This window comes from Paramisgurnus dabryanus, chromosome 11 (genome assembly GCF_030506205.2).
Source record: "Paramisgurnus dabryanus chromosome 11, PD_genome_1.1, whole genome shotgun sequence".
Taxonomy (NCBI): Eukaryota; Metazoa; Chordata; class Actinopteri; order Cypriniformes; family Cobitidae; genus Paramisgurnus; species Paramisgurnus dabryanus.
In genome coordinates, this window is record NC_133347.1 from 5,034,713 (window position 1) to 5,051,440 (window position 16,728).

Below are 16,728 nucleotides of genomic sequence, written 5' to 3' on the forward strand. Positions count from 1 at the left end.
TTCCGCGACCATGCGTCAAGGTCTGGAGGAAAAGGATACCCGCCCGGTGCCGATTGAGCATGTAAGCATATGTTTTCTTGTTCGCTCCACGCAACACGGGTTTAAACGCCGTTTTTTTTTCTAAAGAATAATGTTTAAACTTTATTGGTGGTGGTTGAGAATAATTTATATTGCAGAATAATGTATATTGCATTTTAGCGCAATATAAATGTATCATATTGTTATTCTTAATATAAAAGAATACTAATATATTTTTTACAACATTTTTAACTTTAAAACATACATATAAAGATGCTTTGTACAATAGCTTTGCTTCTGACAACAATTTTCTGTAATAAATCAGTAAATCAATCACAAAATGTGTTGAAAGTGGCGAATAAAATGCTTGTCAATTCAAACAAAGGTGTATAAAACCGCTTTAATTAACAATAACTAAACTGTGCTCTTTTGCATACCTCTACTTTTCTCATGTCTTTCTTTATGCCACCTTTATCTTTTTAAAATCTTGCCACTTTTAGAAATAATTTGTTTGCATTTTTTGTATACTGCACACTTTATTTGCATCAACTATACCCATAATAACATTTTCTACGTTTTTCTTTCAATAAAAATAAACATATTTATTATTGTCTTAACTTAAAACTTTGTTTTTTAATTTATAAATTAGATTTTATATAAATAAGTTTTAAAAGTGTTGACTGCGAACGTCTGAGATAAGATATCTGGAAGGACCTATAATATACGCCTATAATATATGTACATTTTAAATTAAAATGTCTGTTCTATTTCTAGCAATTTATTTTGTTTTGACCAACTAAAAAATACATAAGTGACATTAAGATATTTTATAAAGTTACTTTAATCCATTATTTTAGTAATATATTTACAAAGCCACTGAATATTTTTACTGTTATGAATAACGGCTGAAAGGATAAAAAAAAATCATAACACTGACTGCCTATATGCGCAAGAAAGGTATTATTAAAGTTTTAAATATGTAAAACTAAATAAAGATATCATATGCCCACTGTAAAGTATGTAGGCCCATGTTTTCTTGTTCGCTCTGCGTGGGTTTAAACGCCGTATTTAAAGAATATTTTTTAAACTTTATTGGTGGTGGTTGAGAAGAATTCCTCTTTCCATATGTAAAGCAATTTAGCGCAATATACATGTGTCATATTATTGTTCTTAATATATTAAGAACAATAATACTACTATATTTTTACAACATTTTTAACTTTAAAACATGTATTTTTATACCACATGAATCTCTTTAAAATATTAATACTTTTAGAAAAACGGACATAATTATTAATATTATGAACAAACAATGAAACGGTGTCAAAATTCGACAACACAAATAATTAAGATATACATTGTAAATAGAGTTAAGTGTATTAGGCTCACACTAAATTCTTTGTTGCACTTAGTATAAATGCCCATTGCACGTACAGTCATCTTTATATATGTATGCGCTGTTATGCTGGCAAGAATTGGTTGACGTCACTTTGCTGTTTTAATAGAAATGTTAAATATTCAGCAATGCCCTTATTAACTTCTGGAAACAACCGCAATGACAACGCATATAAAAATGTAGTTTTTTATGCGCCACCTGGTGGATTTTCTGTGAAGCGAAACACATTAAGGGAAAAGGGAAAGTAGCCCCCCCGAAAACACTTGCAGAATTCTGCGTGACTCCGCGAGACGATTTGGCGAATGCCGCGGGAGAAAACGCGCGTTTTTAAAGGCCACATCTGTATGAGTGGTTGTTGGCACGTTGCTGACTTCTTGCTAGGGTGACATAAGTGTTTGTTAGGGTGTAGGTGACTTGTTCCTAGGGTAATGTGGGTGGTTGTTGTGCGTTGCTGACTTGTTCCTAGGGTAATGTGGGTGGTTGTTGGGGCATTGCTGATGTGTTGCTAGGGTGACATGAGTGGTTGTTGGCACGTTGCTCACTTGTTGCTAGGGTGATATAAGTGTTTGTTAGGGTGTAGGTGACTTGTTCCTAGGGTAATTTGGGTGGTTGTTGGGGCGTTGCTGACTTGTTCCTAGGGTAATGTGGGTGGTTGTTGGGGCATTGCTGATTTGTTGCTAGAGTGACATGAGTGGTTGTTGGCACGTTGCTGACTTGTTGCTAGGGTGACATAAGTGTTTGTTAGGGTGTAGCTGACTTGTTCCCTGGGTAATGTGGGTGGTTGTTGGGGCGTTGCTGACTTGTTCCTAGGGTGATGTGGGTGGTTGTTGGGGCATTGCTGATTTGTTGCTAGGGTGACATAAGTGTTTGTTAGGGTGTAGCCGACTTGTTCCTAGGGTAATGTGGGTGGTTGTTGGGGGGTTGCTGACTTGTTCCTAGGGTAATGTGGGTGGTTGTTGGGGCATTGCTAACTTATTGCTAGGGTGACATGGATGGTTGTTGGGGCGTTGCTGACTTGTTTCTAGGGTGACTTGAGTGGTTGTTGGGGCGTTGCTGACTTGTTGCTAGGGTGATGTGGGTCTTGTTGTGTCTTTGCTGACTTGTTGCTGGGGTGACATAGGTGGTTGTTAGGGTGTTGCTGAATTGTTACTACAGTGACATGAGTGATTGTTGGGGCATTGCTGACTTGTTGCTAGAGTGACATAGGCAGTTGTTAGGGTGTTGCTAATTTGTTACTACTGTGACATGAGCGGTTGTAGGGGCATTGCTAATTTGTTGCTAGGGTGAAATAGGCAGTTGTTAGGGTGTTGCTGATTTGTTACTACTGTGTCATGAGCGGTTGTTGGGGCATTGCTGACTTGTTGCTAGGGAGACATAGGCAGTTGTTAGGGTGTTGCTGATTTGTTACTACTGTGACATGAGCAATTGTTGGGGCATTGCTGATTTGTTACTACAGTGACATGAGCAATTGTTGGCACGTTGCTGATTTGTTGCTAGGGTGACGTGGGCGGATGTGAGGATGTTGCCTAATTATTACTGCAGTGACAAGAGCGGTAGTTGGGGCATTGCTGACTTGTTGGTAGGGTGATATGGGCAGTTGCTGGTGTGTTGCTGACTTGTTGCTAGGGTAATGTGGGTGGTTGTTAGGGTGTTGCTGAATTGTTACTACGGTGACATGAGCGATTGTTGGGGCGCTGCTGATTTGTTGCTATATGTCCTTCTTAAATGTAAGTCTATGGTATTTTGTAGTAAAATTACACTCTTAAAGAGTGTATGGAACAAAACAAATATTTTAATAAAAAAAAAAGGACAGACACAGATCAGATTGAAACTTGAATATCTGTTAGAGCACTATAAAGAAAAGCATAAACATGAGTGTCACACCCTCTCTGAGCTCCATGCGTGTTTTCTGCAGGGCGTCTTCAAGCTCAGAGCAGCGAGCTCGCTCTTTCTCAAGCGCCACCTTCAGATCGCTGTATTGCAGGGGCACAGGTCCCACAGGGGTAACAGCAGGTACCTGCGTCTGCCCCTGAGCTGCCAACGCTGCCAACAGATCCTCACGGCGCCGGCTGCCGAAGATCCCCTGAATCCAGAGAGAAAGAGCCAGTGAATTGCCCAGACTCGTGTTCACCAATATGCCGGGACTCTGCCCTGTTAACCGATCCCTCTTTATCCAGCCAAATTAGATGTCCCCACCTACAGTACAGTTTACATACTCGGGGCACACATGTGTGCAGAATTCCTCAGTTCTGTGTGTATATTTGCTTTTTCTGATTGACGTTTAGCTTTGTTAGTCTATGGTGTTGTTAGGTTATGCAGCTCTAGGGACACCTAATACTTAGCAAGCAGTTAGTCAGATTAGTTAATGAAGTAAATTCACAGCGGATGACTCTGACCTTTTTCTTCTTAGAGGGGTGCTCTACCTTGGCCTGCAGAAAGTCTATGAGCTTGGTCTGTTGGGTGATGGTTCCTTCCATCTTCACCTTCTCGTGAGAGTACGCCGCCTACAGGTGAAACCATACTGCTCTTACAATGCAGCTTTGGACATTTCTTATGTTTGCAGTTGCATACTTGCATACTTCACTGTATACCAACCAAGCAACCTTTCGGTCTCTCTCGTGAATTCAAAACGGAAGCGACTTAAACTGCAATTCCCATATATTAAAATGCCCAACTTAAAAGAAAAAAAATATGTTTACAACCTGGTATATAAAGTTGTTTTGTCTATAGCTTGTTTTGCCTTTCATGACAACTGTGAGGGGATGAATTTTTTTACTCAGTTTGAATTACATTAAGCCTTAAAGTTCTGCATAATTAAGGGCGTGGCCACCTGAGTGACACATGAATTGCCGCATCTGTCACTACCATTGAGATAGGTGGGCGTGGTTTCAGCAACCAAGCACCTCAGCTCCACCCATGTTCCGCCTTTTCGCCCATTTTTGGTTATCCGGATGTGACGAAATGGTGATGCGCTGCCAAGATGGCAACGACCGGCTCCGCCCACTTTAAGCTTCAAAAATGCTCTTCAGAAAAGTACGGGTTCATGTTTTATACAGTCTATGATACTAACACTAGAGTGTGTACTAAGTGCACTATTCAATAAAAACATCATAAGTCATGATTTTTACATTACAAAGTGGCTTCCAATTAACATACAGTATCGCACAAATATAGTAGTTTAGCATTTTTTTAGCATTAGCCATTTTGTATTCGTGTATTTAAGCAATTTGAGTTTTAATTGGTCATAATTTTAAATGATTTGATTTGTCTTTGTTAAAGTATGTAAAACAGTAGTTTTTCCAACCCGTGGAAATATCACACGTATGCAATATTCACGTATGCTATTATCAAATACTAGGCTAATTATATGTAGCCTAATAATGTTAATATATAATTGATATTATTATGTTTTATATTAAAATATTTTATATTATAATATGATTATATACAGTATTTTATACATTATTATTTAGGCTTTGTTTTTTATATTTATTTTTTGAAATCATATTAAGTCTTCATTATCGCATCTCAAATATTTTTTTACCAATACCTGGTACTCAGGTTGATACACAGCACATGGCTTCCTCCAGCGACAGCAAAACCTCCCAAATCGAAAACTTTACAGATAATGAATGATCATGGATTTCTTTTTGAGCTCTTTTGCTTCGGTGACAAACTGCTCTAAAATTTTCTGTGGACAAGCGCTGCAGAAAGCCCTTATACGGAGCTGATTTGGGCGTGTTTCATGCAAATTTTCAACCTTGTGCACGTGGCCGCTCATGTAGAACACTTCAAATTCACTAACGTAAGAAGAAGTATAAGAACAAATTCATGTGCGTACGCACGTTTTGTGAACTAGGCAGAAATTTTTCGTCAGAAGTTCAAATATATGTATAAATACTAAAAGCGTACCCAATTATTAATTAATTAATTGTCTTTACTTTTAAAGGAATAAAGATGTAAAAAATTGAGGCTCATATCAAAAAAAGGATAAACTGAATGATTTTCACTCGCAATGTACCTGTATGTTTTCCAGCTGATACTCCAGGTCGGTTCTCTCTGTCTTTAGAAGATCCGTCTGGTCCAGGGCATCCTGGAGACCTTGGGTCAGTCTGAAGATGTGACTCTTCTGCAGGTCCAACTGCTGCTGGAGTTTGGCTTGCTGAGAAACGAGACACAGCGTCACACTCAAGACTCATAAGATAGCATATGGTTATTTTAGACTAAATTATGCCATTGATCTGATATTACCAAAAGAGCTTCAAAGCTTATTAGATTACATCTCTATACACTTCTGCCTTCTTTTTAATATCAGACAGATATAACACAATGGACCCCTGTACCTGCTTCAACTCTCTATTCTGTCCACAAAGATGAATAAAGTGAATGTGAAGTCATGAGTGTTAATGATAAACCTCATCCACGAGTCTCTGTTTCAGTTCTCTTTCCATCTCCAGCTTCTGTTGGAGGCTGCGGGCGTTCATCTCCAGCATGGTGTGTTTCTTTTCCAGATCACCCAGCTGAGAAAGAGAAATGTTAATATTAGGGATGCATATCAATTAATCGCGATTAATCTATAGCAGAATAAAAGTTTTTGTTTACATCATATATGTGTGTGTACTGTGTATAATAACTTTGTATAGTTAAATGCACACACATGCATGTATATATTTAAGCAATGTTTACATGTGTATATACATTTGTATATTTATGTATAATTTATATTATATATAAATATAAATACTTAATATATAAATATATTTTTTTCTTAAAATTATACATGCATGTGTGCATATTTATATATACATAATTATTATACACAGTTCACACACATATATGATGTAAACAAAAACTTTTATTCTGCTATAGATTAATCGCGATTAATTGATATGCATCCCTAGTTAATATGTTAGTCAGGAATAGGGTCGCAAAGCTTGGGAATTTTGGAGATATTCCAAGTTGGGAATTTAAGGAATTGTACGAAAATTGTGGGTAATTTACACATCCAAACATGAGCTTTCTTGATATCTGACTCATCTTCATCCGTGTGCCACAATTTTCATGGAAAATTTCCAAAATTCCTGGAATTTGCAACCAAAGTCATAAACCGGTTAGTCTCTAAGGGGTTGTGTGCACACCAAAACTTTTAAACGCCTGGAGGACGCCGAATGCGAGCTTTCTTCAGCTGAGCGCTTTGGTATCTCTGATACTTCAGCTGTGAGCCGGTTGGTTGCTGTGGTAATGTCCCGCCCCTCCTCCTTTGTTTGGAAGGCCGTGTGAGAACTGACATTGACAGGCGGAGCTTTTCATTCAAGTTGAATATTTTTACAGGCTTTACTGGATCGTTTAGGGGGCTTGCACACCAAAGCTTTTACACCCGCGTCTGATGTATTTTTTCAATTGTTTCCAGTGGAAACTCAGCGTTTTTCAAAAAAGCCAGAAGCTGGTGGTTTTCTTTTGCGCTGAAAACCGTCTCTCTGCAGTTTTCCACACTCAGCACCGGTTTTCAACGCGGAAGAAAACTGCTAACTGCTGGCTTTTTTGAAAAACGCTAAGCTTCCATTGGAAACAATTGAAAACATGCAAAATTGATGCTGTTGGTTTTTTAACAAACAAAAAAACTGGATTTCCATGTAAACCAACTGTTCCTGCTCATCCCCACACCAGATATACCCACCATTTAAAAGTGGTTCAGTGGGTCACAAAACTCACAGTTTGGATCATCCAGTTAGAGATTGGATAATTTTTTCGATCAGAAAAACAGGGGCTACTGTCGCTTAAAGAGCGATTCTGCACAGAGTCACTCTCTTCACTGGCCGTATACAATCTAAATCACTTTAAAGCTTGCTGCTAGAGATTTAATTTTCTTACGTGAGGATAGTAATGACTGACAGGACGAAGTTGGAGGATTTGCACAAAAATCCATGACAAATCAATACGGATTGCTTCCTGTACTGCGGCTTCACCCGATCGCGAACGTGAAAGTAAAACTCGAGCGCGCGCTCAAACGCAATTTAAATACCCTATGCCTGAATTTCATGCACCACAATTACCCATCCAAATCTGTGAGAGGATACATAAGCATTTAAATATATTTTTTCCTCCCTATAAGTCAAGATAGCCCGACAGGCAGGGCGGGGATGCATTTTGATAGCCCGACTGCAAAGCACAATGAAAGCGATGCGGTGCGATGCGTTAGTTTATCCAGGTGCGTCCACGAAATGTGAAACGCCCCTAAGGCTCACCAGAAAAAAAAACACTTATCTCCACGTCAGCACCTGATGTGTGTAATCAACGGCTGCGTGACGTCGACCAGCGTAGCGCAAGCTTAGGGTTCGGTAGAAAAAAAATCTAAGATTCGGCCGAACCCGAACCCCGTCAAAAAGCCCAGTATTCGGCCAAATCCGAATCCTGGATTCGGTGCATCCCTAATTTTTACTGAAAACAAGACAAAAATACTACATTTTTTTTTTGACAATCTTTTTTTGCAGTGGAAGCATACACAGCGTGCACACAAACTCGATGTTGGTATATTTCCCTTATTTTCAAATCCCAATGTTGACAGGTATGCAATCTACTGATGGGTCAGATAATTGAGGATCCAACCTTTAAGCAAGCCCAAATTTTGTACTGCTATACCACAGCACCGCAGAGCACATCATCCGCACATACTCTACTGTATGTGCAAACACACACACACACTTACGGTATCAGAAAGACCTTCAGCTTTGAGTTTCTGGTCTTTTAGGGCCTGTTGCAGAACCAGGATTTCAGCTTTGTGTTCCTTCACCGCCAGTTCGACAGCCTGACGAGACTCAGAGTTCCTCTGCTCTGCTCTGAGGCTAAAGAGAAAAAAAATCTATGCATATGCTTACTATTCATCTGTCTTTAGACATACTTGTCATATCTGTGTCTTTACATTTAATGTATTTAATGCTTCTTCAACACTGGCTTTGACATTTTGCCCATTAACAAATGCAACTTCTTGACAATTTTCTAGACTCATACCACCATTGTACCACTGAGAGTTCTGAACCCATGCTGCCCACATAAGCACCAAAGCTGAATACCTATTGTGCCTACTAATGTGACATGGCTCTGATATGGTATAGTTTGGATCCAGCTCTCCAGCAGCAGCACCGGATAACAGTGTAAATGTGTGCGTGTTTTCGGTACCGGTTCTGTTTCTCATTGTCCAGTTGTCTCTGTAAGTCTCGGGATCGGCGCTCCGCCTGGTCCTTCTCCTCTTCCAGAGCAGATCTCCAGTTCTCCCACTGTCTCTCCTTCTCCAGAAGTTCATCGTTCAGCGTCTCTAACTCCAGCACCTGCTCCTCCAACATTGTACATGTCGTCTTCAGCGTCTCTATATTCTACACACACACACACAAAATGACTTTAACTGGGTTTTCACAGTCAGGGTCACAAATATGCAAATGATGTCTGTTATTATTGGCTGTGGGTACTGGTGTAGTTTACACTACTGCTCATCTGAGTGGATCATGTTGAAAATATTGACTAGGTGTTAATATGTAAATGTGGGCTGTCATACCTGATAAACTTATGGTTGTGATATCAAAGATGTGAAAAAAAAAATACATTTAGTTTCAATAAACGGGGGATTTTAAATGTCTATATGATACATCAAACCTACAGTATTTTTTACTCTTACATCTTATTTACAGGTACACCCTGTTAGATAAAAATTTTCAATATTTGTTCAAGCTGTCTGGAGTGGTATAATTAAAAAAGGGCCTAATATGTACCATTTAGGTCCACATATGTATAAATTTGGTATTAATATGTACCTCTGATGTACTAATATGAACTCTGTAGGTGCAAAGGTGTTCTTTTTGAAAGGGTACTACACCAGTGACAACTAGGGACCATTTTTTCCTGACAGTGTATCTTACTTTAAAGGCGACATATCACGAAAATCTGACTTTATCCATGTTTAAGGGCTATAATTGGGTCCCAGTGCTTCTATCAACCTAGAAAATATGATAAAGATCAACTCAGTAACTTAGTATTGGTAAACCATTCTCTGCAAGCATGTGAAAAAATAGGTAATTGAAATTTGGCTCCCCTGTGATGTCAGAAGGGGATAATACCGCCCCTTAATCTGCACTATCCAACCACAGCACTGCCATTTAGTGCAGAGATCAGCTCATTTGCATTTTAAAGGACACACACAAAAATGGCACATTTTTGCTCACACCTACAAAGTGACAATTTTAAAGCAACACCAAAGAGTTTTTTTTACCTTAAAATAACGTTTCCAAAAAAGTGTCAGTGGTTCATCCACTCAAAACAGGGTGAACGGCACTTTCACATTCGCTTTGCAGCCCTCTATCGGCCAAAACGACACTAAAGAAGTTTCCAACCGTCGGGTAGTGGTCCTGTAGTTCGAGTGAAAACTACAAAAACTTGCTTTACGGCAGACATACAATCCAATCAGAGCCAGCTATGCTGCAGTATTTACGACAGTGCTAATGAACAATTACGCTTCTAACCTGTAGGGGGAGCAAAGAGCAATAACTTTATGCTTTAACATGCAATAATAAATGATCAATATGGTATTTTAAACTAACACTTTACATACCCTCTAAAAATTGCTGGGTTATTTTTACCAAAGCTGGGTGAATATTGGACAGAACACATGCTGTGTTAAAAATGACCCAATGCTGGTTGTTGTTAAGCAACCATGGGTTATATAGTTTACATTAGGTCCATTTTAACCCAGATGTGTGTTCTGTCCAATATTTACCCAGCATGGGCAAAGAAAACCCCAGTCATTTTAGAGGGTATGTACTGTGGAGACACCAAGGATTTATTTTATATCTTAAAAACATCTTGTGAAATGTCCCCTTTAAATTATGAAACACCAACATACTTTTCAATTACTCCTTATTTTCTTTGATTTACTTGAAAGAAAAATAAATTATATAAAAATAACTTTATATCTATTGCATGATGTTTGCAGGCCTACAAATATTTTGAGTTTTTTCATTATAGGAACCCTGGTAAACATATGAAGAGTTTTGTTCCAAAACGCAATAAATCCATTTTGACATATTTCGGTAAAAACGTGTTTTCTATACCAAGAAAGTAACGAAATGAAAACCAATATTTTCTGTTACAAACTTTCACATAGCATCTTTAGGTTGCAATAACAATAAAAATTCAAAGCCATAATTTGATTTTCAAAGATTTATAATAAAAACTGATTATTTTTTCTGCAAAATGCAATAAATCCATGACAAGTTTTTTTTTTTCAAAATGCTATAAATCTATTGAATTAATATATAAATGTGCATTAATCTTTGCCATGTTATATCCATTTAGTCGACTAGTGATATACACTGATTAAAAAAATAAACATTAATGGCATTAATCAAAACACTTACTTTGTCATATTAAGAACACTGTCATTGCTGCTGTCATCCTTGGGACGTCGTTGCTGAACCTTTTTGACAGCAATCAGATGTAAAATGTTTTGTTCCTGCTGGATTTTCGTTGACTTCGAGTAAAATAATGGAAAGTTTTTCCTAAGATCCCCTGGGGTCAATGTGTTAGCATGACAGAAGCTTGATACTGTCGTGTGAGAACAAACAACAGCCAACATTTTTCCTCCGCCACAGAAAACCACCACAGGTTTATCAATGCCATCAAAAGTATTATTTTGTTTTTGTTCGTTTGTTGATCACGAAGTACAAAGTAGATGAGGAAAACTATGATTCCGTGTGTATTCAAAGCACCCCCATTGTTGTTTACAGTGCGTGGAATGGTGCACTGTGATTGGTTAAGCAGATTTATTGCATTCTGCAGAGAAGGGGGACTTGCGTTTATCGCATTTTGGAGAAAAGATGACAGAATAACATGGCGTAATTGGATTTTGCGTAAAATTAAGAATTTACTTTTAATACTGACCAGATACAATACTGATTTTTTGCAGTAACTTTTTTTTAAATGGCGTTTATCGTGTTTTGGAACCAAACTCTTCATATATAATGCTAGAGAAAATTTACTGACGACTGCTGCAAATATGCCGATACAGAATTGTAAGGAACATTGATTTTATTTTGTTTGACTTTCATTAGCACGGGAGGTTCAGAGTCATTGCCAATCTGAATTTATTCTCTGAGTGCCAGCAGGGGGCTTAAGGGGTCTCGAATCAGGCGGATGTCTATCTCAGTGGAAGTGCTGGATATCATCACATTTCTGACAGACAGGACAGAGAAAAACAGAAAGAGTCTCCAAATATAGACTTTGTGCTTCTGGCCCTGTGGAGTCCAGTACTGGAGGGGCAGCGAGTGAATATGACACATTACTGACTCCCACCAGTGTCTATGATTACCACTCGCTCCTGTTACACAACACAGAAACCTGCACACCTACACATTGCATCCCACACGCACACACATCACCACACACACATTATATAGCATTTTCCACCCCCGGGCAAAACTGTTATAAGAACGGAAAGGTATGCAACGATTACAGTTGTTTTTTTTCACTTGAGCTTGGTTCGGCATAGCACCAGAGGCGTCATGCCCATTCAAACTGAGGGGGCACGTGCCCCCTTGGTTTTTTTGAGCCAAATGGTTTTTGCTTGCAACCTCAAAATCAAAGAAGCGTCCATTAATCTGTTATTTGACTTTTAATCTGTTTAATATGCACAATATTATCAATTCTGTGCTGCATCCTTGTCACTTTTCAGAGATTTTCGCCGTTTTGATCGTGTTACTTTACTTTATTCTGGCGGCAGGCGCTGCTGACAGCGCAGTCGCAGACGTCATCATCGTCTGAGCATGCTCACGAGCTCTTTGATGCTGTTGATGCTGCATTTTGCTGTCTGAGGAATTAAAAGGTGTAAGAAACGCTCACATTTCCAAACCCCAGTGCGGTAATGTGCAGTTAACCTCCTCTGTGTAGAAAATGTATGGTTTAAAATGTGACCGTCTCAACGTTATACTAGTAGATTTTTAGATTCATCTTCTTGGTACAACGCCAAAGTTCGCCAGAGTTCACGGGGTCGCGGAATCACACATGCTCACATATGAGGTAAAATTTGATGCAATAATACGTTCCTCTAATAATTTTATCTACAATTTTTTTAAATCATTATTGAACATTAAAATCAATCACGTGGCTATGTCATTTTCGTTGTTTATATACTTTATGGATTTAAAATTACATTAATTTTATAGGATAATGCAGTTGTTGTGCAAAATGCATTAATCACACAATTAAACAAGTAATTTATTAAAACTTAAATAAATAAAACATGCCGTTTCAGATGTAAATATGATGCCAATATTTCATTATTCCGATTGAACAGTATATGATATGAAAGTTAGTCAACACTTTTATTTTGGAGGTTTTTGCATGAAAGCAAAGGTGTTCAGATCGTTAGAAATGTAAGTACCATGGAAAAGACTGAAAGCTCGATAATATTTCGTTTGATGTCTGTGTATGCACAAATTTCTTTGAACTGTGCACACTGTGCCCCCTTAAAAAAAATTGGTGCATGACGCCCCTGCATAGCATGGTCACTTTTCACATCGCATACCATCTATCAAGGGAACGACTGATGCGTTTGTATAGACCCTTTTATTGCTAGTAGGGATGCACCGAATCCAGATTTTTTAGGTTCGGCCGAATCCACCGTTTAAGATTCGGCCGAATCCGAAACCGAATACCGAATCCTACTCGCATCCTTATTCCATTAACACAGTAAAACACATTAATGAATTATACAACGTCCACAGCATGTATTTTTCATTTTATTTAATTTTAACTGTACATTATGCCAGGATGACAAGTTGGAAAACTATTTTGACAATAACCATAAGCCTATGCATAATGAAAGCGATGCGTTGCGACACGCTCGTTTTTCCAATAAGCAAGCAGCTCCGCGCTGAAAACAATATTTAACTTTGAGTGAGAAGCTCCGCTCGTCAATGTCAGTTTTCACACGGCCGTCCAATTACAATGGAGGAGGGGCGGGACATTACCACAGCAACCAACCGGCTCACAGCTGAAGCATCACAGCTACCAAGAGCTCGGCTGAAAAACAGCTGGCATTTGGTGTCCTCAAGGCGTTTTCAGCCGTGTTTAAAAGTTTTGGTGTGTCCAGCCCCTAAAGGTCACCGAAAGAAAAAGCTCATCTCCACGTCAGCACCCGATGTGTGTAATCAACGGCCGCGTGACGTCGAGCAGCGTAGCGCAAGCCTAGGATTCGGTTCGGTGGAAAAAAATTCTAGGATTCGGCAGAACCCGAACCCCGTCAAAAAGCCTAGTATTCGGCCGAATCCGAATCCGAATCCTGGATTCGGTGCATCCCTAATTGCTAGTAAACATTGTGACGTTTTTTGTGGGCAAACTTTAGGTGTAAGCAGAAAGACTGCTGACCGCTTCACTAATGCTAGCTAAATATGGTTTGTTCGCTAACACTTTACTATAATAGTAAATGCATTAGCTAACATGAACTAACAATAAGTGATATAATTTATTAATCTTTGTTAATGCCAATACAGCATTAACTTTATCGAAAAGAAACGGTAAAGCTGATCTGTCTTTTATAAATCTGATAAAACTAAAGACTCCTCGGAGATATGAAGGATGTAATACTACTCTATAGGTACTAGTACAGATTAACATCAGATATGCAGAAACAGTGTGTGTTATGGGAGCTTTAATGAAGAAATTCAATGCCAGATCAAAAAGATTACAGCTCTTCTAAAAAAGGTACAATATTAAGAAAAATTATGATTTTTTTTAAATTACATTTTATTCGTTTTGTCTGTTAGATGTGCAGTATTCTTATTGTGTTTTAGGAACACTGCATTCAAAATCTTGCAAAAGCAAGCAATCTGTGTGTTTTTTGGTTTAAAGTTAAGCCCCCTTAAAAATTTCAAGTGCTCCCTTGATTTCATTCTGCAGACGGGCCTGATGGATTATGTAACGGATTACCAGTTAAATTAAGTGACCTGATATCTTCACCTATCTCAAAGAGAAACCAAGTGTGTATATTAAAGATAAACTGAGGGAGTATGATTAGATTAGATAGTTAGATGTCTATAATTATGTGCTGGATGGGAGAGGACATGAAGTGTTTGCAAAAGCGAGTATTTTGGATTATCATTTCTGTCTTTTTATGCCTGGCAGTGGCAGCAGGTATGTGATGCAATTTAAAATTGAAGCCTGTACTTATACAACAACTTGACATTTGATTTACGTTGGTAGCTGACTCTGTGCTGATTTGAATTGTCTACCTCCAGTTTTCCCTTTGTTTTGCCTCCAGCTTGCTCCGTGACGTAATCGTGACGTATGTGCTAAAATAGTCTATAACAATCCAATGGACGCTACTATGAGCCCCAAAGTGGAAAATAAAACCATAACTGTAACGGCTCAGTTGAAACATCGCGGAGAGGAACGGTTGCACAAAGAGAAAGGTTTGGCATGACAATGAAAAAGCAACTCAAAGCAAAACTCAAAATTTCTCCTTAAATGGTCAAACAATTATTACAGGCTCATGTGCCACTCAAATTATACATTAGGCTTTCCGAAAAGTTTGTGATTCCTCATGATTTAACCCTTTAATGTATCTTCATTCATCTGTGACTATTATCAAAGGTCCTTTTAAAGGTGCAGTGTGTAACTTTTAAAAGGAACTAATGACAGAAATGCAATATTATATACATGTCTATATTATCAATGGTGTTTAAAGACCTTACATAATGAACTGTATTGTTTTTATTACACTACATAAAATGCGGGTCCCCTTACATGGAAGTCGCCATTTTGTGCCGCCATGTTTCTACAGTAGCCCTAAATGGACAAACTGCTCTACAGAGCACATTTTTAACTACAGTATTTTGTCTTAGACAACAACATGTTTGTCCTGTGGCAGCTAGCGTAGCTTCTCTAGGCGTTTCAGGGAACAGTGGACTAAGTCGTTGGTTGCAATCTCACTGCTAGATGCCGCTAAAATCTACACACTGCGCCTTTAAGAAAAGCCATTGTACTTGGTGATCATACAGTATTTGCAACACATCCAGACATACATTCAGTCCAGGTTATATATAGAAGGTGGGACTTTCAATGCTACAGCAGCCATATTGAGTGTTGGCACTTTTCCCCATTCACAGTAATACAACTGTCATGTCTTGGTTATTTCTACAGTCTTTGCTGTTATGTTACAACAACTGTGAGCGGCATGTAAGAGATCAGAACGTCACAATGAATTGAAATATCAGTGCTCACATCATCTGGGGCCTCATTTATAAAGCGTGCCTATGCACAAAACAGGGCTGAAAACGTGCGTACGCCACTTCCCACGCAAAGGTTGTGATCTGACGGGAGAATTGAGACAATTAATGGAAATTGGCGACACAGATGGCGAGAAAGTGAACTGAAATCAACTTAAAGAAAGTAAAAATGACAAGAATGATTATAAGTAAGGGATAATGTAGAGGCAGCCGGTAGTTATTGGGAAATAAGCCCCGACAGTGTGATCAGGACCCGACGCGAAGCGGAGGGTCTTGTATCACACTGAAGGGGCTTATTTCCCAATAACTACCGGCTGCCTCTACATTATCCCGCTTATTACACGGCTACTTGCCACATAAGAAAAAAAACTGGACATGAATATGAATTTGAAACATTTTATTGGCATATTTGTTTTAAATTAACATTTTTATCCTTCCGCGAAACTTTGCACAGATGCATAAAATGATCGTAATACCTTATTAAGATCCTCTGCTTCATACTTGTCTGTCTCCATTTTTTCTCTTTTAGCCAGTCTTTGAGAAGTTTTAATGCCCATTCTGTATTTTTTTGTGTGTTGGCTTCGTAGCTGCTCTATTTTGTCAAGTTCAGTCTCAGTAAGCTCTCTGTGTCTTGTCGTGGTTGTCGAGTGTTTGTCACAAGATGGCGCCAAACAGACCGTAATCTTTATTGATCTTTATTGGCGCGAAGCGATTTTACTCGTGCAAGTAGTCCGGCTATGCGTTATTATTTTGGAGCGGTTATTATTTGAAAAGAACGAACCTGCAAATGTCTCAACTGACCAATCAGAATCAAGCATTCCAGAGAGCCGTGTAATAAGTATTGATAACACACACACATTTAATTTCACTCTATATCATATGTTAGATTCACGTTATCATAGACTATCATAAACCACATTATAGACTTTAAGTAAGGATCCTACGCACATTTTTATTAATGAGGCCCCTGGTCTTTAAAGGTGCAGTGTGTAATTTTTAGAACGATCTCTGGATAGAAATGCAAAATAATATGCAAAACTATAT

General features: G+C 38.5%; 1 protein-coding gene across 6 annotated transcripts in view; it reads right to left on the reverse strand.

Moving 5' to 3' along the window:
* Positions 1-16,728, reverse strand: part of citb (citron rho-interacting serine/threonine kinase b) — an 86,240-nt gene that overhangs the window by 31,458 nt on the left and 38,054 nt on the right. For 5 of the 6 annotated variants that reach the window (XM_065248271.2, XM_065248276.2, XM_065248275.2 and 2 more), the window contains exons 17-22: positions 8,591-8,784; positions 8,121-8,256; positions 5,830-5,934; positions 5,436-5,576; positions 3,811-3,918; positions 3,299-3,497 (exon numbers count right to left, since the gene is read on the reverse strand). In XM_065248271.2, coding sequence (XP_065104343.1) covers positions 3,299-3,497; positions 3,811-3,918; positions 5,436-5,576; positions 5,830-5,934; positions 8,121-8,256; positions 8,591-8,784 — 883 coding nt within the window. The remainder of the gene's footprint in view (positions 1-3,298; positions 3,498-3,810; positions 3,919-5,435; positions 5,577-5,829; positions 5,935-8,120; positions 8,257-8,590; positions 8,785-16,728) is intronic. The other variant, XM_065248274.2, reaches the window with a different exon arrangement.